The 24,203-nt window shown below is 36.7% G+C and overlaps 2 protein-coding genes across 6 annotated transcripts in view; one reads left to right on the top strand and one right to left on the bottom strand.

Moving 5' to 3' along the window:
- The first annotated feature begins 250 nt into the window (after positions 1-250).
- On the top strand, positions 251-10,854 carry DIMT1 (DIM1 dimethyladenosine transferase 1 homolog (S. cerevisiae)). Of its 2 annotated transcripts, none has more exons than XM_010845499.1 (12): positions 251-494; positions 844-917; positions 2,172-2,258; positions 3,951-4,012; positions 4,096-4,189; positions 4,278-4,327; positions 5,093-5,216; positions 5,658-5,750; positions 6,840-6,904; positions 7,504-7,567; positions 8,706-8,812; positions 10,321-10,854. In XM_010845499.1, exons 1-12 carry the CDS (start codon positions 416-418, stop codon positions 10,361-10,363), a joined length of 942 nt encoding a protein of 313 aa, XP_010843801.1. In that variant the 5' UTR covers positions 251-415; the 3' UTR covers positions 10,364-10,854. The 2 variants fall into 2 exon arrangements, 1 of the variants encoding a protein (XP_010843801.1); XR_825723.1 differs by having other exon boundaries at positions 254-494; positions 8,706-9,870; positions 9,904-10,854.
- Positions 10,855-13,045: 2,191 nt separating this feature from the next.
- The window catches only part of KIF2A (kinesin heavy chain member 2A), a 29,282-nt gene continuing 18,124 nt past the window's right edge, over positions 13,046-24,203 (bottom strand). For 3 of the 4 annotated variants that reach the window (XM_010845501.1, XM_010845503.1, XM_010845502.1), the window contains exons 16-19: positions 22,274-22,424; positions 19,006-19,107; positions 16,074-16,209; positions 13,046-13,970 (exon numbers count right to left, since the gene is read on the bottom strand). In XM_010845501.1, the coding sequence (XP_010843803.1) occupies positions 13,885-13,970; positions 16,074-16,209; positions 19,006-19,107; positions 22,274-22,424 (475 nt within the window). In that variant the 3' untranslated portion in view covers positions 13,046-13,884. Of the gene's footprint in view, positions 13,971-16,073; positions 16,210-19,005; positions 19,108-22,273; positions 22,425-23,594; positions 23,709-24,203 lie in introns of all 4 variants that reach the window. The other variant, XM_010845504.1, reaches the window with a different exon arrangement.

Raw genomic sequence — 24,203 nt, 5'->3', positions numbered from 1 at the left:
CAAGCTTAACTACATTACGTAACTTAAGCTTCCTCCACTTCCTTGAGGTCTCACACCCAAACCTATTTAACTAGCTTGGTGCGTGTAGGGGCAAGGCCCCGCCCCCGATTCTAAACTAGCCAATCCAAACTGCTAGAATCGGCAGCGCGGTGTCTTCTGGGATCCGTAGGCTTCCGAGGTTAGGCTTCCCGAGCGGCCGAGCTTATTTCCGGCGGCCATCGGGCTCCAAAGGCCCTCCCTCTTTCTGGGGGCGGACCCCGGAGCAAAGCAAGGGGCGTGGTTTCGCCCCACCCCTACGTGGCCCGATAGGGTGCTGGTGGTGCGGGCCGGTGATTCCCACGTGGTGCGGAGACTAGAGATTGCCGGTTCGGGTCCTTCTTGACTTCCTCGGCCTGTGAGCTCTCTGCCTGCAGAGATGCCGAAGATCAAATCAGCGGCTAGCGGCCGCCGCCGCGAGCGGCAACAACAACGCGGGCAGCTGAAGAGCGCCGGAGGTGGGGACAGCCGCGAGAGAGCTGGGATCCCTTGGGTTGGGACTTCCGGTAGGACCGAGCCGGGACAAGGTCGGAGTTCTGGCGGGGACAGTGATACCGGGCGGCCCAGCGCTCCGAGAGCGCGGGAGTCCCGGGTTTCCCCGAGCGACGAGCGCAGGCCCCGCGCGCCGCCTCTGACTTTCTTTCACGGAAGGGGTGGACTTAAAAGTCTTGTCATCCAGGCTCCTTAGCGTGACGTTTGGCGCCCCTAGCTGGCGCAGTTATCGTCCCCTAGCTATCCTGTTTTCTTCTCTGGGACGATCTAATGTTTTTAGTTGGGAAATTAAAGCTATTTCATGTTTTATTGCAGGACTCATGTTCAACACGGGGATTGGGCAGCATATTTTGAAAAATCCTCTAATTGTTAACAGCATTATCGATAAGGTGGGTTTGGAAGAGGAGAGGGAGAGAGTTACTGGGTTATTGATTTTAATTTTAGGGATATCTAAGCACAGAAAAGATTCCTGACACAAAATAGATGCTGTATAAATACTTGTTGAATGAATTGAAGAATTGTGTAGGATTCGCAAGTTCTCTTCAATATGATTTGCTTTATTCTGTGAGTCTCGGGTTCTAACTCCAAATTCGTTTATCTTTCTGTAGATTATTTACTTCTTAGCTTGACACTTCTACCTGTTCAATTCCAGATTCTTCTTCTATTACCAATCAGTTTTTCTAGGCAGCATCTATTACTGTTAGTTTTTGTTTACTGCAAACCCTAAAAATATATCTAAACAGACACCTTTGGAAGTTTGTTCCCCAGAGAAACCTGTATGTTATAAGCCAATGCCACATGTAAACTCTTCAGAGTATTCTTCCTGTATGGGTTATTGATGTTTTCCTATTGTTTTGTATGATTGGGAGCTAGGACATGAAACAATAGGTGGTGCAGATTACTTTCATGGTTGCAAAGGAAATATTCTGGCGCCGTAGAAAGGACATTACAAGGGTGAGAGATGTCAACTTAGTGTCGTATGCAAAATGAGAGTTGGCCTAGCTTTTTAACCTTTTTGACTCATGAATTCGTTGTGCATCTGATGAAAGTTACGGACTCAGAATACTCCAGCTATGTGCATACATATACTTTTTTTTTTTTTTTGCCACATGTTGAGGGTTGTGGGATCTTAGTTCCCACGCTAAGTATCTAACCCCCGCCCCCTGCAGAGGAAGCATGGAGTCCTAACCACTGGACTGACATTAATTTTTGTGTACAATTTCTGGATCCTTCTGCACCCTTGAAACCATACATGGATGTGGAATTGAGAAATACTAGTACAACATGCTATGGTTCATCATTTTGGTCCTTCCTTTTTGAACCTAGTGATAATAGTGTTGGTAACAAGGTGCTGTTGGAATCATTTCAAAGATAGGAAGGAGAATGCCACTCTTAGAACTGCTGTCTGCTGTTCCTACTTCTCTGACTCCTATTACCCCAAGTTAGGAGGACTATTCAATTTCCACTTGCGCCTAACGTTAATGAGATACTTTTTTTAAACATAGGTCATGAAGTAATCTCCTAAAAATGGAGTCAGAATAAGATCTCCTAACTGTGCACTTTTGAGTAAAGATATTCTGATGTAAATTAAATTCTGTGTTCAGATGTGCCTGTAAAGCTAAAGTAGCTGTGCTTGCTTGTAGGCTGCCTTACGACCAACTGATGTGGTGCTGGAGGTTGGACCTGGAACTGGCAATATGACTGTAAAGTTGCTGGAAAAGGCAAAAAAGGTAAAGAGAGGATTTAGTGTTTGGTATCAGGCATCATGTGAGTAAGCTCAGGTGGTTTACAAGTATAAATCTGTTTTAATGAATTGCTGTTATTTTAACAGTAACTCTTGCTCCTTTGCTAGAAACTTTACCTTATAAAATATGAGCAAATTGGGTGAAGTGAGTCAAAAGGTACCAATTTCCAGGATAAAATAAATATGTCTGGGGATGTAATGGACATCATCATGACTGTAGTTAACAACGCTGTAGTATACTTGAAGGTTGGCAAAGAGTAAAGTCTCATGACAAAAAAAATTGTAATTATGTGGTCATGAATGTTATATATATCAAATCATTGTATTGTATACCTGAAACTAATATAATGTTTTATGTCAATTGTCTCAATTTTTTTAAATGGATTAAAAGAAAAAAATATGGGTATATCAATCAGGAAAACAAATGACATTGGATACTTCAATACAGGGAATTGGTTACATGGTTGTTAGAGGACCAAGAGAATAAAACACTGAGGTTAACCCAAGAGTTGAATTACAAAGAGCAGCTACCACCTCTCGGCTCAGGGGAACAAAGCAAGGGGACTGGAGTTATTGGACTTAGAACTCGGGAGGAGATCCAGCACAGGCCTCTGAGACTAGTGTCACCTGGCTGCTGCTGGCGCCTTCTTTGTCTCTTCGTGGATCCAGTTCCAGTGACATCGGATCATTGCTGTGTCTTCTGGTGGATGTAGGCAACAAAGAACTTATCTGAAGAGAGTTCAGTGAAGAGACCATTGACAAGATGTGGGAATGTTAAGGGAACCAGTAAACAGTTAGTGAAAAACCTAGGGATTATCAACAGCAGGAAACAGTTACCATCGAGCAACCTCAAGGGACAAGAGGAGGGAAATGTGTTACTGGAACCCAGAAAGAGCAGGGACAGGGACCACTCATAGCCAAACACGGCCGCTGCCAGAACTTGTGCGAGGCAGGCGCAGGCATTAGGAAGTTCTCAACCCCACCCCTTGGATCCAGTAATGCCTTCCATTAGCCTGGCCCAACAAGAAGTCAAAGGGCGAGGGAGCTGGACTGTATTACCCTACAGGCACAGCAAAGCTGGAGAATGGATCTGGGAGCTAAACAGACTAAACCTCACATATATCTGCTTTGTAGACAGAGTCTTTCTGGAAGTCAGCAAAACCTCAGCTTATACTGAAATAAAATTTCAGCCTACCTGGTATCCCTTTTCATTTACTTGAGAAATTATGCTATCTGCTCTGGATCTTAGTAGGTGAGAGAAGTGATCTACTCATTCCACAGCAGTTGCTTTGTATGCTTCTAAAGAACATTTACTGCAGAGACATATTGTGTATTTTTTTTCATCATCACTTGAATTACAAAGCATGGAGCCATATGAGCACAGTAATCCTGTGAAGTATTTGGGTAGAACGGTCATGTAGTCTGGTTGCTTACTTTTCTGGGTGATGTTTTTTGTTGTTCCTTTAACCCCCTTGCCGCATTTTGTAAAATCATCTCTTCATTAAATTCTCTTCAGGTAAGTTCTTTAAAATATACTGGTAGAGTACAATTGAAGAATAATGATGGTGGAATTGGGAAAAGAATTTTAATTCATTTAAATAATGTAAGTTCCTATTGAGTTAACAGGAAAAGATTTATTCTCCATAATTAACCTACAAAAAATTTTTTTTTAATTTAGGTAATTGCTTGTGAACTTGACCCAAGGCTAGTAGCTGAACTTCACAAAAGAGTTCAGGGCACGTGAGTATACATAATAGAATTAAAGTACATTTCAATCTTGTGAAATGATGTTTTTTTTAATTGCTTTTTTTTTTTATCATCAGGCCTCTGGCCAGCAAACTTCAAGTAATGGTGGGTGATGTGTTAAAAGCAGATCTGCCATTCTTTGATGCTTGTGTGGCAAATTTGCCTTATCAGGTATGTTTTCCAAATGTATGAACATTATATTTACTAAATGGTTCTCTGGTGGGTCTTTCCCAGAAATAACCAGTTAATTCTTTTCCAGATCTCTTCTCCTTTTGTCTTCAAGCTGTTGCTGCACCGACCTTTTTTCAGGTTTGTGACCAGAAGACTAAAGTTACTGCCAAATCTTAGAAAAATTACAGTTTAGGCCATGAACACAGATAGCCAAAGGTTAAGGTTAACTCAGTTGAAAGACTACTGGAGAATCTGTTTTGTAGAAAGTATCAGTTTGTGTGCTGCTCTCTCTGTCTCACATTCTTTAGCAGTTGCTAGTTACCTGGGAGAGGTGTGGGCTGAGTCGTGCTTCTGAGACCAGATGGCCTTTCCATATTTTCTTAGGCTTCTGTTGTTAGCCCAGGTCAAACTTCTTATGTCTAGATTCTGAAGTGTCCTGCTAACTGGTTTCTAGTACACTCTGTAGCAGTGATTTTCAAATTGCAGGTCTTTTAAAAAACTCCTTAGTAGTTATAAAATATATTTAATGAGCCATGACTGTCACTTTTTTTTTAAATGACATGGAATGGAATATATCAGGGCATTCATTTCATATCATCCAGGTGATTATAGTTTCGTGAAACTTTTGTTGACCTGAAATACTCTCTCATCTGATCATTGAGGGCTTACGTTCACAAGGGGTTAGAGCTACAACCATTATACAATGAAAAACAAAGGTAGGTGGGTCATTCTGTGGGAATAAGGCTCAGGCTGAAACTGTTCTCCTCCCTTCTGGCCAGCTGATTGTTATTAACCACAGCTACTGATTTACTGTTTCCCACCTAAGAAAAGTCATTGAAGTTAAAGTACATTTATAGTTGAAAATGACCTTTCTCTTTTTATTCCTTTCTGCTGTCTTTTCAGATGTGCCGTGCTAATGTTTCAAAGAGAATTTGCTCTCCGACTGGTCGCAAAACCTGGAGATAAGTTATACTGCAGACTGTCGATTAACACACAGCTGTTAGCACGTGTGGACCATCTAATGAAAGTAAGTGACTGTTGTTTCAAATGATGGGGCTTAACTCATCACTGGGCATCTAGCTGTGCCTTCTGTGAAGAGCATGTATGATTACTATTTTTTTTAAAAAATTGTTTTTGGCTGCAGCAAGTCTTCGTTGTTTGTGCGGGCTTTCTCTAGTCGTGACGAGCAGGGGCTGCTCTTTATCGCGGTGTACAGGCTTCTCATTGCAGTGGCCTCTCTTGTTGCTGAGCGTGAGCTCTAGGCGTGTGGGCTTCAGTAGTCGCAGCATGCCAGCTCAGTAGCTGTGGCTTGCGGGTTTAGTTGCTCCTTGGCACGTGGAATCTTTCCGGACCAGGGATTGAAGCAGTGTCCCCTGCATTGGCACTTATCCAGTGCATCACCAGGGAAGTCCTGATTACTATTTAAAGTTGTTTTTGAGAGGACTACTAAACATTTTCTGATTAACAGGTTGGAAAGAATAATTTCAGACCACCACCCAAGGTGGAATCCAGTGTCGTAAGGATAGAACCTAAGAATCCACCACCACCTATCAATTTTCAGGTGAGGTTAAAATAGGGTCATTCAATAAAAGGAAAAAAAGTCCAAGGTGGAAGATGTGTGTCTGTAGCAGCGGAAGAATGAGTCAACCTAAATGTCTAAATAGGAGAATATTAATTATAATACATCCTGTGATGGAGTACTTAGAATTTTTTGACACAACACAGTTGTTGAAGACCTCAGAAGAGCATGGAAAATGTTTGCAAAAGATAAAAAGAGAATACCATTGCAGTTTGCTGAAGATTATATCTACAGAAAACATATATCTATTTGAATAAGACATGGGAAACAAGATAAAATGAAAATAGTTGTGTTAAAGTAATAGTATGGGTATGGCACCCCACTCCAGTACTCTTGCCTGGAAAATCCCATGGACAGAGGAGCCTGGTGGGCTGCAGTCCACGGGGTCACCAAGAGTCGGACACGACTGAGTGACTTCACTTTCACTTTTCACTTTCATGCACTGGAGAAGGAAATGGCAACCCACTCCAGTGTTCTTGCCTGGAGAGCCCCGGGGACGGGGAGCCTGGTGGGCTGCCGTCTATGGGGTTGCACAGAGTTGGACACGACTGAAGTGACTTAGCAGCAGCAGCAACACTGTTTAATCAGAATTCTAATTTTTGCCATTTAAAAAGAGAAGAAAGCCCCATGACTTGATGTAAAACCTCACTGCAATCACATTGGATAAAAACATGCTTATGTGGTCAGTAGCTGGTGGCGGTGGTGTGGTTGTCAGCTATTTCTACAAGGTTTAGCTAGGTGTATTACACAGGCTGTATTCTAAATCACGTCTGTTTTGAGTCATGTTCTTTTGAAAACAATACTTAGAGTTAAATAAATGCAATGTTCTTTGTTCCAATGTGGCACAAATGTTTTCTATTTTTAAAATTGAGGGTATAATAGTCAATGAGGTGCACAAAACTGTGAAAAATGTAGATCTTACTTTTGTATATATGAACCAGACACATCAAGATATAGAACATTTTTATCACTTCAGAAGGCTTTTAGTTTTATATAGTAAGATAAAATTGTGCCTACTAGGTTATCAGTGGGGCTTAATATTTTCTAAGAAAATACCATCTACTGTTTCAGGAATGGGATGGCCTAGTAAGGATCACCTTTGTTAGGAAAAACAAGACACTGTCTGCTGCATTTAAGTAAGTATTTTACTAATTTATGATATATGAGGGATCAATGCTTCAGATACTGTGCTAAGCGCTAAAATTTGGTCATTTTCCTGAACAGTATTACCCTAAAGCATACACATGATCCATGTCCAGACACACTTTTAATTTTGTACTTTGGGAGGCAGGAGATTTTAATGAAGAAAAGTTCCTGGATTTGGGAATTAGATCGGGTTTGTTTGTTTTTTTGAGAAATGGGAAAAACCCAAAAACTATACCCCACATCTGCTTTTCCTTGGAAAAATGAGGTGACAGATGGACCCCTTCCACACTTTTGAAAGATTCATGGCATTTAACTTGGAAAAATATAATAGCAATTTGGAACCCAAGGTAAAAAAAATGGTGAAAGCCACAATGAAAAAACTAATTTTTGAGATGATGTTTTTTTGTAATCTAAAACTTCTTAAGATGTGTATTAGGTTTAAATATTAGGAGTTGTGATTATTTCAGAAGTTTAAATATTCAACCTTTTTTAGTTAATTTTACCATGTGGAACATAGGCTTAATCTTATAGTAAAGGAAATTTATATTTATAATCTGTTTGGAATAATAGTGACATCATTTCTTTATAGGTCAAGTGCAGTCCAACAGCTATTGGAAAAAAACTACAGAATTCACTGTTCGGTCCATAATATTGTAAGCACAAAATGTTGTTGTTTCAATAATTTGTTGTGTTTTAAAATGTCCATTTCCTACTGCTTCATATATTACAAAACTCTTAATTCTGAACATTTCATAGGACCCTTAAAAGATCTTATGTCATAGGTCAGTGCTGCTGTATATTTTGTAGAATGAGCAGCCTTGAATACTCTGTCCTTTTTTACTGACAGTTTTTTTCTTTTGGCTATAAAAAGATTCAGTTGAGTCATAATTTTCTCCCAAATTTTAACCATGTATAACTTACTCAGCTTAAAGGTATTTGCTAGCTTTTGAATTGGGGCCATCCCTTCTTGCTTGTTGCTCATATAGAAATTACAAATTTAAAGTTACCATTTTCTCAGTGCCTTTTTTTTAATGCCCAGAAATTGAAATAATTAGAATAAAGTAAGGGATAAATGGCAAGTTCTGGTTGTGAACCTCATGTCTCCTACCATTATCTGTGCAACATTTTCTTGAGTTGTGTGAACACACAGACATCTATATATGACTGTGATGTTTGATAATTTTTTAGTTTTCCAATCTAAACAGAGTAGCAGGTAAAAGCAAATTTTCTTTTTTTCATTCAGCTCTTACGTGGTTTAATGTACCGGTAGCATAGCTACCTCCATTTTATGAATACAGTCTCTGAACTACCTACATAGGAAATACTAAATTGGATTAAGAAGTTTTTGGATGGAAGATGTGAAGTGTGAAGCATTTTCAAGGGTTAGAGAAGATATCTCAAGGGTTAGAGAGGCTATCTTTGAGAAAAACTAGCTAGCTAATGAAATTTGTGCCAAGAAAATGTTAATTTTCAAAGATATTAACAATTGCTGTAAAATCTAGTTTACAGCTTTAATTATGTTATGAAGTACTTTACGAAGCCTGAAACATAACTATTTCAGAATTTCTAAGAAGAAAAAGGGCAGTATACATGATGAGTACTTGGTATGTGCTGAACATCAACCACTTAATGAATTAAGAGATGCAAGTCTTATCGACACAGTTAGACTTTCCAAAACTATCAGGAAGAGATAAGGTGACTGTTTATGACTTAACTGAAAAAAAAAAAAAAGAGTCAAGGTGACTTCATTAAAGATATGTTGTTCATTTATTCTGCATCTTGTATTGATAGATAATACCAGAAGATTTCAGCATAGCAGATAAAATACAGCAAATCCTAACCAGCACAGGTTTTAGTGACAAGCGGGCCCGTTCCATGGACATAGATGATTTCATCAGGTAACTACATTTTCCTTTTACTACATGTTTACATTTCTTTACTGTGACACCTTCATATTTAGAGATTTAAAGGCTTTTAAGCGGTTATAAGGTGCTACCTGGGAGTTATTGCATAGCACTTCCATGGCATGGAATAGTATTTGGTGTAGAAGATGGAGGCTAGTTAGCTGCAGCAGAATGCATTTTCTTAAGAACAGTACATGAAGAACAGTCCAAGCCTGGAGATAACCTCTGTGACAGTGTGAGTTATGGTGTGTGTGCTTCTCCCTTCCAGCCCCCTCCCCCAACTCCCATTCATAGTCTTAATAGTTTGTCTCTTCAAAGTAGCCATTCAGGTAGAAGAATCACAATACATATAGTTGGATCTTCTTTACTGAGAATAGCTTTTAAGTATGAAATAATATTAGTTACAGTCGTATCTGGTTATCATTTCTAACTGGTTCAGTAACTTATTTCATGGACTTAGACAAGTTCTATACACCCGAAGTAAGAAAGAAAGAATGGTGTCATAAGTAACTGGGCAATATAGAGCAAAATCTGTTTTCCTTCGATTAAGCAAGTAAATCTTACAAAAGCAGAGTAAGGTGTCAAATAGTCAGATAATAATTGACCTGCATTCATTGTTTTTAATCACTAACACTTTGATTTCCTAACTAAAAAACCATAAATTTTTGTCTCTTTAACCAATTCATTTTCAAAGCTTCCATGATCTAGAGGCTGAAAAAAAGAGGGTAGATTGATATAAAAATCACTGGTTTACTTTTTTATGCTGGAAACACAGTTGTATGTAACTGAGACAAATGACACTTATATTTTATTGGCAGGCGAGCAGTACTACTGTCTTCATTAGATGTTAATGCCAGGAGTTGAACATTATCCATAAGTACCCATCTTTAGATACCTTAACCCATCCTATCGGTTCTTATGGGCCATCCTGAAAATAATCTCAGGCAGGTCTAAATAGAAATATTTCATCTTATTTTCCTTCATTCTTATTAATTTTCTGCAAGATTACTAAACATGCAGCTTACTAAAACAGTGATCTGATAAGTACATAGGTATCCAGAGAGAAGTATCTGATAAGTACATAGGTATCCAGAGAGAAGTAAGTATTTGAGTCTGAATAACTGAGCTCAGAGAGCAAGAAAGGACACACGAGATTAGCCATTCATCTCTCTCCTGTCTCTAATTCCAAACAGCTTTGCATTCACTACCAGGTTGAAATGGAACAAGTACCAATGTGCTCTTAGGCCAGGGTTAGTGTAGGTCTAAGATTATTTTAGTTAAATTCATCATGCCTTAAGACATACAGGCTACAACAGGAGAGGCACCAAAATGAGGTGGCTTTAACCAATATATCTCTCATAAACTTAATTGAAGAATAGTTTCTTTACTGACATCTTAGGAGTATTTGTGTTTTAGAACTCATGGTACAGGGACTGTGTACGCGTTGTTACTTACTACAAACTAGCATTTGAATACCATCCCACTTGGTTTCTTTTTTTCAGATTGCTACATGGATTCAATGCAGAAGGTATCCATTTTTCTTAGGTATCTGGAAAAGAGAAGTTTTTCAAGCTCAAGGAAAAAAAGTGGAATTATATGTTCTTAATAGTTTGAGAAAATGAACTATGCTTGGACACTATGTGCCTGACTCCTTTTGATGGACTACGACTGTCACCATTTAGTTCTCTGAATTTTTAAGAAAGTAAGTCAGTTCTAAGTGTCCAAGGTTTCTTTGTTTTTTGCTCGTTTGTTTATTTTGGTTTAATATATAATACAAGGCAGGGTAATAATAATCTTCAAGAGCCGCAGATACGCACAACTTTACACTTCAAGTTATTTCTAACAGTGTATAAAGATGGTACCCTTTTATTTTCTGTGTTATATATTATTGTGAGAACCTCTTTTAGGCTTTAACTCTTTAGGCCTTTGTCCTTAAAGTCATAAAAAAGTTGAAATGTTTAATTTAGTCACATATCCCCCATACCATTTCTTCTTGTTATTCATGTGTACAGTAAAGCAGTTGTCTTAAAACGTTATTTTGCGTCTCGAATTCTTTCTGTTTTCCCGTACAGTTTCTGTCACTGCCTATCCCTCTAGCAATCCTGTAGTGTTAACAGGCTGCATCAGGGTTTTAGGTAAGCCCGAGCCTGCTACTGCCACTGCATGGTACCAGGCATATATTACTTCTAGGCATTCCTTGTAAATGAGCATCTCATAAATTTGTATGAATTTTCATACAAAGAATTCATAGACTTAAAATTTCAAAGAGTTTTATAAATCAAAACTGACTTTAAAGTTAAAATCTCTGCTCTTCAATTTCAAAACCAACCGACCCAACCAGCCATTCTGCCACAACCACAGGTTCCCAGGATTCATGATTTCTGGGTAATTAAAAATTTCAATAGATGTCATAAATAAGTCTAAATTAGCTACAGTGTTTAAATCATTATCAATATTATATTCAATATTGTAAATGCCCTTTAACAAAGAATTATAGTAGCTATTTTATTTATATAAGGAAATTAATTAAAATATTTTCAGTGACATTTGGTTTTCTTTATACCTAGTTTAATAGAAGGAATGTCTCCAGATTACTTTAACAGGGGTCCATACAGCGAGTGAACCTAGAAGGAAAGCTAGGTTGTTTGCCTAAACAGATTTTTTAGAAATCTGGCCTCAAAGTTATATATTAAAACATTCCTATATAACTAAAATAATGTATATTTTTAGTTAATTTTAAGTAATTATTAATAGGGATATCAGTTTTCAAGTCTGAGAAAGGAAAGAACGTTTAATCCAGATCCAAAAAATGTAAGTCATTCTTTAGACAACAACTGCATAAAGCCACTTTTGTACATAAATACTACATAAGCTTAAGAGCAGGTTTTTTAAAATCACACAAAACTACTTAGCAAAGTTTACTTGTACCATCTCTATCTTCAAAGATTTAATTCAGCTTTCCCTCTTATTTCCCTGTCCTATGAATTGCTTGCTGAGTTTTAGTCCCTTTTATAACCTTTAGATTTCCCTATCTGTAAAACAGAAAGAATGGATTATACTACCAAGATCCTTTCTGGTACTAATTTTTAATATACTTTGAATGCTATTCAGAATGAAGCCTTTATAGTATAAGGCAGTGTATTTCAATTTCAGGAGACCTTCCACAGATACAGTACCCTTTTAATTTAATAAATTAAGACTAGTCTGTTGTGCTTAAAATGAGTAAATTCATGTATCTTTATGCCCTTTGAAGGTTGGTTAGGCTCAGAAACTACATTTTTAAAAAGCCTCTGTAAGGTTAATACTAACAGTTCTCCATTCTTCCTCTTTTCCTTGAAATAAACACAAGTAGAACATATCTCACAGCTGCAAGAAAACCTGAGTTCCTTCCAAAACAAAGGTGATTGTATTGAAGTAAATTGTCTCTAAAACTCATTACACAGATTTAATTTATTAATAATAAGCACACTGTGAAAATCTACATTTGTACTAGATTTCAAGTTTACAGAGGAGCTTTTCACCATGGTGTTAGGATTTCCCATAACTACCCTTTGAATTCTATGGACAGTGAAGTAGGGAGTCTGGCTCATATGACTCTCTGTTCATAGCTTCCCTTTAGCCCACAGGAATGAGCTGGTAGTTCCCTAGAGTAAATCAAAACAAGATATCCCTGGGAGACTTTTTGTTAATGTACTCCTTAGACACTATCCTGGGAACCGAGGGAAAACTCCTAGAGAGAGATATAAATCTTCTAACAAAATATTTACATGAAAAGTGGCCAGTTTTCTTCCTTGGAATAGCAATCTGTAAAAATAAATGCCACCATTTAAAAAGTAGCATGCCCTAGATGAACTGACTGGTGAGAATTTGGTGGTTCTCGCCAAATAGTGGTGAAACATCAAACATTAGGTAATGGGTGGAGCTTGCATTAGATCTGCCTTTTATGGCGAAGTCAACTCTTTTTTTAGCTTAAATTCTTTTTCAACATAAGTTATGTACTGTCTACACTTGACTTAAACCTAACAGTTCTATTATGGACTACTTTCAATGTACATGTACATATTCATGCATCAGAAGCCAATTTCCTTTAACTGTACCATTTAAAAAAGTACATTTTGGGGTGCTAATGGACACTTCAACTTAAGTAATGGTATTGGTAAAGATCAAATTGCACTATTAGTCTTGTTAATACCACACTGGAACACACACTGCGTATATATGTATTATCCTAAGATAAAACTCTTTTCAGAATTTCATTACTTTTTATTATACACCAACTAGTTTATATTTTAGTTCTTTACAAAGAAAATGCTAAGAAAATTATAACCACATGTTATATGGTTTTAAAATCATAATTCCAGATTTTTTACATATAAGATGGAATGGTCCAGCAGCTATGTCCACTGTCACAGACTTTAGTTCCATTCAATGATATGGCACATCCTGCAAAATTAACTAGTCACACACACAAAAATGTCTCAATTACAGTAAAAATGTACACACAATAAAGGTAATTTACAATGACAAATAAGGAATGTAATTTATCTTGGCTGTGCTTCAGAAATTTAGGGTCAATAGCCTTAGTCAAGGCACAAAGCAGGAAGAGGTGAGCACAGCTGTTTCTAGAAGTGGGCAAGGTATGTACAATCACTGATGAGGTATGCATGCACGCAAAGGATTTAAAACTGCTCAGTCTTGCTAAGAAAACTGAACTGAGTTAAAAGGAAATGCTGTGGCTTCTCCTTACTATTCACCTCTGGATCAAGTCCACAATCTTACTTCATCATATAGAAAATAAAATTGGCAAGGATCTCCAAAAGTAACTCACTATCTGGGTAAATGAAACAAAATGCTTCACTGTTCCCAAATCTTGGTTGTGCCTCCTGACTAGAAGCATCTTGTAGACAAAAGAGTGTTTCACAAAATTGAAATGTCATTCAGGTGAAGGGACAAGACATTTTCCACAGACACTTAAGATTTCAAACTTTCAAATGGCCCTTACAGCTGAACCATTGTTATGTTACAGTAGCGAGGGTTCTGGGGATCCTTTAGCAGCAAATGCTGATTTAAAGGGCACGGGGTCTCTTCGGGTTGATTTGCTTGCTGGCCTGTTCTTCTTCTTGCAGAGCTGCACGAAAAGATTTCACTTTATCTTGGAAAAAGAAAAGAAGTAAGTAAGTTTTGCATTACATGTGATACAGTACATAATTTTATGCATCCTATCAAGTCATCTCTTACAATGTCAACTCAGGGTTTTTCCTTTTGTTCTTTGTGGTCCAGAAACTCAGAACTAAACATAGTGCTCAGGTACAGCAACAGATTCAGATTCTGAGAAATGCTTGTGGGGTTTTTTTTTGTTGTTGTTCTCTTCACAACAGATTTCTGTTCTATTGGCCTATTTTACAGTGTTCAATTTTAATTTCTTTGAATTCCTTTTTACAGTATAAAAAGGAATGTATGTAAAATAGTTATTCTCAGAATATTAGAAAATGTCTGCTTTCAATTCCTATTTTACCTTTTAAGCTATGAAATTTTAAGTGCACATGAATTTTTAAGACATGTTACTTTCTCCTTATCGGGGATTACAAAAGGTACGATGAAGAAGGGAGATTACAGAATATACATTTCTTGGTCTTAACAGTTCTGTCTTACTGTCTGTTCTATCATGTACTGATTCAGAGTCACATAAGAGTAAGAAATAGGTAAGTAAAAACTGGAAGAGGCAAGTAACTGTCAGCTGTGTGAAGATGAGAAACCTTTCTACAGCAGTGGTTCTCGACTGGGGGTGCTTTCTGCTCCCCTCCCAGGGACACTGGTACCGTCTACAGACACTTTTGATTGTCATCCTGGGGTGGCGCTACTGCCACCCAGTCAGTGGAGACCAGGACAGCTGTAAGCCCTGCACAACGCACAGGAGATGGCGCCTTCCAGTAGCTTCCTAACTGAAAATGTGTTAGTAGTGCAGATTATGGCTTTCAAAAAAAAAAGAAAGACACAGTGTTGGAATCTCAATTTCTTTCCCCTCTTCCTAAGTACAGTGATGTTGAACAAGTTGATTTTTTCTGAAATTTAGAAAGGAATATAAGGACTTCTGGATCTGATGCCTGCTACAGCTCTCAAATTTATATTAATATCAAAATTATATTTGGTCAATTTTTTTTCCTAAGGACTGAATTATACAATTTTTAGGTAGTAATTTCTTCAAAGTTTGGATATACTTAATATTTACATGAATCCTGAGAAAAGGAAGGGAACTAAGTTGAAATCTACATCTTGCATTGAAAAAAATAAGGATACATTGTGATCTGTCTCCTGAATAAAATGCATACAGAAAGCTGCTTATGCATTATGGCAGATTAGAAAAATGATCAAAACACGTTAAATCAAGGCTTAAATATGAAGAACATGAAAAACAGCAAATGTTAGAAACCCTACATCTGCACAAACAATTCTAAATTGGCAAAATGGTCACTGCTGACTCTGTAGGATATAATTTCAAATAACTAACTTTACAAAGAACCTAGTTTAAAAAATTAAGCAGCTTGTTTGGTGCTAAAAAATCTAGCAACTTCAGTCAAGTTTCATGTTGCACTGCATGTACACACAAAGAAGCCTACTTGCATATAAATGAAGATGGCTAATTTGCCAAAGCCTAAGAAATCAGCACATATAATACGTGCTTATCTGAAGTCGCACAGATAAGCTAACTAAAAAACCAAGAAAGAAGACATGGCATTTGGTAAGCCACATGCTTCCCTTCATAAGCAAAGCAGAAACACTAGCTGTTTGGAACCTTTCCCCCTTCATTTTCTAAAACAAGAGTTCAAAGGAAAATCATGACAAAATATGCACAGAAAGGAGATGCAGGTAGGAGGTGATAGAAAGATGACCTGGAATAGATCTAAACCAAGGAAAATAATACTGAAAAGAATTGGCCTAACAAAGCTCTGCATGGGTATATAAAACTTAAAAAACTTGTTAAAATGTATTTTCCCTCTTTAATCATAAGATGTCTATCTTCTCCAAAGACGAAAACAAAAAAGATGACTAGAGAGCACTTAAAATATTTCATGTTTCATTTTCAGGGGGGAAAAAAAAAAAAAACAGAATGGTGGGTTGGTCTTTATAACTCTAGAAAGATGCTAAACGTGCCCATAATTTTCACTTCAGATGTCTTTTTACAATATGAAATCCTCCCACTAATTACATACAAATATTAGGCAGATTTCAAACGATAAAATGAAAACAAAATTACCCCGCAGTTCAGTCAAAATGTCTATTTTTTGCTCAAGAATAGCTTCAAGTTGCGTGGCGTATGAATCCACATCATAGTCTACTTCTTCAGTCATCTCTAGGAGAGCCTTTTCATCTTCTAACCATCGGATAGATTCCTAAAATGACCCCCCCGCCCAAAAAAAACCCAGTAAGCCTCTTTATAAGACAGAAACCAGTGTATAGATTTATTTTAAATATACTCAAACATACTCAAGACAGTATTCTCTGAAATATTTATAACCATAAAACATCTTTATTTATAGAATAAAATCAAGAAATACTTCTTTACATTCAAATGCAAACATGATAGAAAAAAAAAATGTCCTATTTTTACTTTGAGCGGGGTTTAGGGGAGGGAATGAATCAAACACAGACACACACAGACCCACATCCCAACAAGTGGGGTTTGGGAAGGGAATGAAACAAACACACAAACAGATGGAATGAATCACACACGCACACACACCCATCAATGAGCAGAGTAAATCTCAAAACCTCAGCTATCCCTAAAACAACAGGTGTAATAGAACTTCTGAGCAATCTCATGAGGCCTATGGGAGACTATAACTTGTAAATTATCTGATATCCATTTGGGCCTCACAGAGGTTGCGCAAAGAGGTAAACATAAATTCGAAACAGTAGCTCTTCAAAATTACTGACTGTAAGGAAACACTGGATAGCTCCCGTTTTTTTGGCTGCACTGTGTGACTTGCAGAATCTTAAGCGTTCCCTGACCAGGGACTGAACCTGGGCCCTCAGCAGTAAAAGTGTGGAGCCTAACCACTGGACCACCAACGAATTCCCAAGAAAGCCCATTTAGAAGAGTCAAGTGAACCACTAAATAGTAACTAATTACTACTAATTCCTAAGTGCTTTAACGAAACCACTGTTAACTCAGTTTAGATATGTGGAATTTATGAATTTCATTTTTTCACAATGCCATGAACCATAGATTATTAACAAGGTCAGATCATTTTAAATTAAAGAGTTAGGGGATATAAATATGGACACTTTCTAACTTTTTACAGTACACACAATTTCACTTTTCCAAACACCAATGTAATTTAATGACTAATTACAATTAGACTATATATCACCATCTATTAGAAGACTAAATATGCATTGATTAAAACACAGGCACACGACCTCCCAGTAATTTTTCTTTTCCTTCAGCTATACATTTAATTTTTAGAAACAAAACCCCAGTGTGAAAATGGCAGTTCACAGAAGGGAGGAACAGTGAATAGAATTTTAAGACTATTAGATTGAAAGTCAGAATACTCAGTTCTTCCAATAAACAAATTTTAGACTTCATTATAAAATGGCAAAGTGGGAAATGATGGGCTTCATATGACACCTCATTCAAGAAGGGCATAGACAACTACATATACTGTAATTTTAGTTGCTGAATTTATTAACTCACTTGAATACATAATATATATAAAGGGCATATACATATATATGCCCTTTATATACATATATATATACACACCCATTATATATGAATATATAATAAGAAGGGCACAGACAACTATATATAAATGTAATTTTAGTTGCTGAATTTATTAAATTACTTGAAACAAATCAGGTAAGAAGACAGGCAGGCACACTTCCTAAGAAATCTGTTTTGAGAAGATAAGTATACTTCACTTTAATAAAGCATTCACAAGTCTACTGCTGAATTCCAAACCAATTCAACTATGCTGCACACACAACTACTCTATAAATGTACCAATTTAATTCTGACACATCAAGCATAAATTTCAATTTGAAAGCCTCACTAAACAACAAAGTTTTGTTGTTTAGTCACTAAGTCGTGTCTGACTCTTCTGCAACCCCATGAACTGCAGCCTGCCAGCCTCCTCTGTCTATGGAATTTCTCAGGCAAGAATACTGGAGCGTATTACCATTTCCTTCCAGGTATCTTCCCAACCCAGGGATCGAACCTGCATCTCCTCATTGGCAGGCAGGCTCTTTACCACTGAGCCACCAGGGGACCCTGTTTGAGTTTTACAAGTGTTCTTATTATTCTAACAATTTTCTTAAAATTACAAGAGTCCTTTTTGATTTAATCTAAATACCTAGGGCTCTTCTTAAGAGTCATAATAAGGGTTTGACTTTAACAGTTTTAATCATTGTGTATCCAACTCTACAATTATAAATAGTTCTCATATTTTTGAGCCCGTCATCCAAATGCGTGAATTGCCTAGAGTTGAGGAATGTTAATATTTGTTTACAGATAAAGATTTCTTCAATATCAGAGAAGGATATACAGGTTAATAGGACAAAGGATTTATAGTACTGTGGGAAGGGGGTGGGGTTCAGGAGCAAGCCGACCACGCAGTCTCCATAAAGATGTTCAAATAGGTATCACTCTCCAGAATATTTTCTTGTTTAATAAAGAGGGGAGGATCATACAGTAAAAGGTTTTTTAAATAGGCTGAACACACAATAGGATAAATACCTAAGGAGTTATGGCTATATGAAGGGATATATTCCTCCTCATTCATCTGCAACTGATGGCTCAGTCAGTGCAGTAACTCTCCTGAAATAACCTTCCTTTTCTGCAAAGACTAACTCTTCCTCAACTGCCCTGATACCCTTTAGAAGAGTTTTCCAACTGCCTACCATGAAGAAAGAGGTAAAGGAGGGCAGAAGATCAACTCCTCTAAAAATAGACAACTAACAAAAGCAAAGAAAGTGGGAGAATAGTAGAAATCAACTACATCTTTTTACCACAGTTGCAAAGAAAGTTTGTTTGTAGTCATCATTCATTCTATTCAAATATGCCCTACAAATAGACATATGCATAAACATAAACAAGGGCTTTTTTAGATTAGTGTGACATTCAAAAGTCATTAGTAGCTAATTTTTCAGAAAAACATGTGATTAAAGATTCTACCATACTTCACCTGGAATACTGCCCTGTGATCTTCTACAACTTGTTCTTCCATTTCTACCATTTGTGAGACAGCTTCGTGAAAAGTAAACAACTGTGGGGAAACCTCTTCTTCCTTAAAATAAAAACAGTTTAAAAACTATGACATAAGTTTATATTTTAAATGTTATAATAAAAAAGTGATTTTTCTATGTCATTTACAAAAATGCAACTGAGAAAGTGAGGAAGCCTGAATATTAAAGACTAAAAATAAAAAACAAAAGGCAATACCAGAATTTCTTTTCATGGGTCAAAAATATTTAACATTCAGTAAGACAACTCAAACTTAAACGTATCAGTAAGAGATAGTTTTCACTTAGCTCAAGCTTTACTACAGAATTACTCTAAAAAAGCAGTCTCTTTCAGGAGTGCAACTGTTCAAAAGTACACTTATCACAGGCTACAAATATACTGAAATATTTCCTCAGCATTGTCTATTTTCACTAAGAATTCATATATATGTCTTAAATTTCTTTTCAGTATAAGAAGGAAAATGTTGAGTTTTAAGTTCATTCAATGTTCATTTAAAATAACACTTCAGTATAACAGAGATGTAAATATTACATCCTTCATGACTGTGACTATCAAATTGGTATTCTGAAGGTCTTAACTCTTACTAAATTTAAACTCTGAATTGCACTACATAATTTACTTATTGTTTTTTTACAGAAGTTTTAATGGATAATTCATGACTCTACTTCATCCACAAAAAACTACAAATGTACACATCATATATTTTGGTCCTATAACAAGTCAAACTTCTCCAGCTTTGTTTTCTTTGTTGAGCTTCCTTTCCAACGCTACTATCTAATGATTTATTTCCTCAAAACGCAGCCACAGTGATAGAGAAGTTCACTTAAAATTGTTGTATAAAATGTCAGTGCAAAAGCAACATTTGTCAAACAAAATACACAATTCTAAATATATGGGTGTATCTTGGTTAAATTAAATATTGTAAGTAGACATTTGACTCATCAATACACTACCATCCCTACAAGTTTATATAATCACATTAGCTAAAGAATTTTTTATTTTCTCTTTACGAAAAGAACCATCTATCTGTTTTTAATCAGGACATGCAGGCATGAGTCTCTCATATTATGTCTTTCTGGTAAACCCACAATCAAAAACCTTTACTTATTTATCTGCCCACCTCCCTGCCAAGCCCAGAACGTCCTGTGTTTCCTTTGCTTCAATATACTATGCAAATTCCTATCACTTCCATGCAGTCCATGCAGAGAACTTTTTTATCTATACAACTACTTACAGAATTCTAATGCACTTGATTATCCTCTTAGTCTGTCTACTGTATTACTTTTATCTCCAGAGTATGTCCTAGACACGAGTCCATTTTACCTACCTTGTTAAAATTTAATATAGCAGTAAGAATATGTAACACATGCATCAATAGTTGAACTATCTCAAGATAGTTCCTTGGGGAAGGCAAAGTTGAAAGAAATTCACCCTCTCTCATACATGGAGAAGGTTGCAAGAACCCATAATGTCACGCTTAAAAAGCGTCTAGATTAGTTCTAGTGACCTAGCCAAGCTCTCCCAATTAAGGTCCCACAGAGACCCAACAGATACAAGAATAAAATGGGAGAGATATGCTGTAGGGCGTGCCTATCTCATTCTGGTTTTCTGTATCTTTGAAGGCACCATATGCAGGAGCAAGGCAGGGTTGCTTTAAGGATTTCAAAAGCAACTACAGTCTCTTTCCAAGCTTTTGGGGGACAGAGGATAGACTAACACCAGGATTTCATTTTTAGTTATTTATCGTCTACGGTTCAAAGTTGAGAACTCTTATTTAAACCCGGTTTCTTAACTTCAGCATCACAGACATTTTGTGGGGGTTTGTGGAGGGAGAATGTCCCTGTGCATTGTACGATACTGAGCATCACCCCCCGCCTCAACCCACTAGATCTTAGCAATACCATCCCACTTGGGATGACCAAGATGTCTCCATACATTTTTTTCCCTGGAGAGGGGCCAAGTCATTCCTGGTTGAGAACTGCTGCATTAAGTCCTGCTTTATTAATAGGAAGTATTTTGGAACATGATAACAAAATTAGTATGTTCATTTGTTACTCTAGAATATTTGGACTTTAAATTTAGCTGACATAAGATTCACTCGGGAATAACAAAGACCCAGACTTCAATCCTGCCTGGCTTCAGCACGTATTACTTAATCTTTTAGAAAATGTGAGGATTATGTCAGTTAATAAAATGCTTAGCAAATATGTGTCATGAGGTAATAAGCAACTAATAAATGCTATCGTTTATCATTATAAGAAAATGCCACTTATAGGATTCTCAGTGGGAAAAGTGATACAAAACTATACAGATTATACATTTTAAAAATGAAGTTAAATAACTATGTGAAAATATCTGTGCTTTTTTGTTATTTTTTAATACATCTTTGTCCTTATGCATTATTATTTTTGAGCAACAGGGGAATCAAAATTTTAAATAATGAAATGTCACCAAACATTCAAAAATACAGAAAGCAGCTAGGTGTAATAAATGTCAGATTTTTTCATTTTTGATATAGTTTATGAGTCCTTTCAGTATATATCCATGTGTCTAAAGTAATCTTGTTTCTAAGCTTTATGTATAGAATATATTGCATGTACAATTCTCAAACTTGTCTGTTTCCTGTATTACTTTAAAAATTTCCCGATTTTAGGCACTTCCCTGGTGGCTCAGTGGTAATGAATCTGCCTGCCAATGTAGGAGACAGGTTCAATCCCCGATCCAAGAAGATCCCACATGCTGCAGAGAAACAAAGCCAGTGAGCCACAACTATCAAGCCTGTGCTCTAGAGCCCAGAAGCCAGAACTTCAGAGCCCACGTGCCCTAAAGCCTGTACACTGCAATGAGAAGCCTGTGCAACTCAACTAGTGAGTAGCTCCCGCTCAATGAAACTAAAAAGCCCGTATGGCAACAAAGACCCAGCAGAGCTAAAAATAAATCTCCCAATTTTAATCAGTATAAAATCTGGAAAAAAGAATAGTTAGATCAGGGGTCAGCAAACTTTAGTACATATTTTGGCTTGTGAGCTGTATGGTCATTGTCACCTCTGTTCTTAACAAGCATGGCCATACTTCAACAAACTTTGTTTGTAAAATAGATGGCAAGCCCACAAGCTTTAGTTTATTGATTCCTGATTTAGAGGCCAGTTTTCACTTATTCTGGTATGTATGAAACAACTAAGATAATTACCATTATATTATGTCACTTACATTCTGTTCACAAAGAAGTTTTAGATCATCCCTCTGAGGGGAACTGCCCACACCCCACTGTGCCTCTAAGTCATCAATCTGATTTGGGGGATGGTGCATTATTGGACGTACGTCACCAGCAGCAGTTGGATCCACAGTCAGTTCTTTAACCCTATAAACACATAAGAGGTATCTTTAATTAACAAAAACTCATGAGGGATAAGAAATATCAACCTATTTAATATAAAAGCAATTCAATTAACATATTAATATTGATGATGTCAGCTTTCCAGATCAAATCTAACTGAAATCTGTGGAAATATTAAAGGTATGCTGAGATATTAAACTTTAGGAATTTACTTAAGTACAACTTTATATAATTACTTCAAACATAATTACTGTGCATAACAAATTGAGAATCAAAGTATGCTATTCAGAATTTCAAAATAAATAAGAGACATGTGATACAGTTAAAAATGTTACAACAGTACTTAGATTAATAAATGCATCATTGTAAAAAATCAGTTTTTTTTGGGGGGGGTGCTGCTGTGTGGCAGGTAGGGTCTCAGCTCTCTGACCAGGGATTGAAACCACTCTGGAGTGGAAGCACAGTCTTAACTACTGGACAACCAGGAAAGTCCTCTAAAAATCAAAGAATTTAATATACTTTGCAGATTTTTGGTAGTTACAAGGCTCAATTAAAATTAAAATACCTACACATGAAATATTTCTAATCCATAAAGATCAGAAGCTGTAAAGCTTTATCATTAAAAAAAGTTTACTCCCTTATACTCAAATTTACACATTTGGGAGAGGTACACTTTTTTTTTTTTTTTTTAATTTAATTTTTATTTACTTGTCACACCATGCGGCATATGGGATCTTAGTTCCAATCAGGGATTGAATCTGCACCCCCTGCGCTGGAAGCATGGATTGTTAACCACTGGGCCACTAAGGAAGCCCCCAAGTATCCATTTTTTAAGTCAAGAGGATCCTTGTGATTTCCTTGCACAAAGAATGTAAACTTTTCCTTTTAAATAAGACAGTCTATCCTTCAATAATAAATATGGAAAGATGACATCATCCTTAAAAATATGAGAGGGGGAAAAGGAAGCCTGAATTCTAAATCAACATTTTAAAGCAAATAAATGAATAAAGTATGTAAAAATTAAGATCATGCAGTATAACCACCACCTGTCAAACAAAATGAAAATGAAAAATAAAATGGCTCAGGACAAAAGAAGTATATGCCATGAAAGTAAATGCTACGAAACATTTATATATAGCACAATCCAAAAGAAACTATTTAAAATAAACATCGTATGTATAGAATAAAGTAGACCTGGTAATCGAAGGAGAAAAGTCGTCATACTCATAAGAAGGAGAGAGATCAGGGCGACTGCCACTACCCTGTGAGAAGGGAATGTCTGATGGACTAATTCCAAACTCCTTTACTCTGCAGCACCAAACAGCAACAAATTAAAAGAAAATGCTCTTGTAAAGACAGGAATACACATTTCAAGTTTTCATTTAATACTAACTTGATTAGAAAAGGATCAACTTTGTTGTGACAATGCATTTACACTATCTTAAAAATAATTAAAGTTAAGAGGTTTTTGAACCCCTCTGTTCTATTGATTCCCTACTCCATAATTCTTCCTTTTCCCAAGATCTTTTCTAGAAGTTTAACTAGACCATCAATTAAATTTGAAATGCCCTGTATTAAGCTACATGACCACTTGTGTCTAACTTCCTTCTGTAGTCAATACCATGAGTATTTTATAGCATTAATGAGTCCTCAACAGTCTTGCAGTCTTTTCAAACAGGACAGAAGAGAATTAAAGTCCTAATGGCATACAATCTTTATACTGAATTAACTTCTTTCCTATGCACCTAGAATGTATCAGTTATGAAGCAACTTTGGAACAAACTGAAAAAACAGTCACTCAAA

Source organism: Bison bison, unplaced genomic scaffold, assembly GCF_000754665.1.
Source record: "Bison bison bison isolate TAMUID 2011002044 unplaced genomic scaffold, Bison_UMD1.0 scf7180017864218, whole genome shotgun sequence".
Taxonomy (NCBI): Eukaryota; Metazoa; Chordata; class Mammalia; order Artiodactyla; family Bovidae; genus Bison; species Bison bison.
Note: the sequence above shows the minus strand (reverse complement) of the source record. Positions and strands in the feature narration are given on the sequence as shown.

Excerpts from the sequence above, each read along its gene's own strand:
- DIMT1 (XM_010845499.1), top strand. The coding sequence starts at position 416 with ATGCCGAAGATCAAATCAGCGGCTAGCGGCCGCCGCCGCGAGCGGCAA. Across the intron at positions 4,190-4,277 it reads TGGCAAATTTGCCTTATCAG|ATCTCTTCTCCTTTTGTCTT; the intron begins GTATGTTTTCCA and ends ATTCTTTTCCAG. Across the intron at positions 7,568-8,705 it reads ACTGTTCGGTCCATAATATT|ATAATACCAGAAGATTTCAG; the intron begins GTAAGCACAAAA and ends TTGTATTGATAG.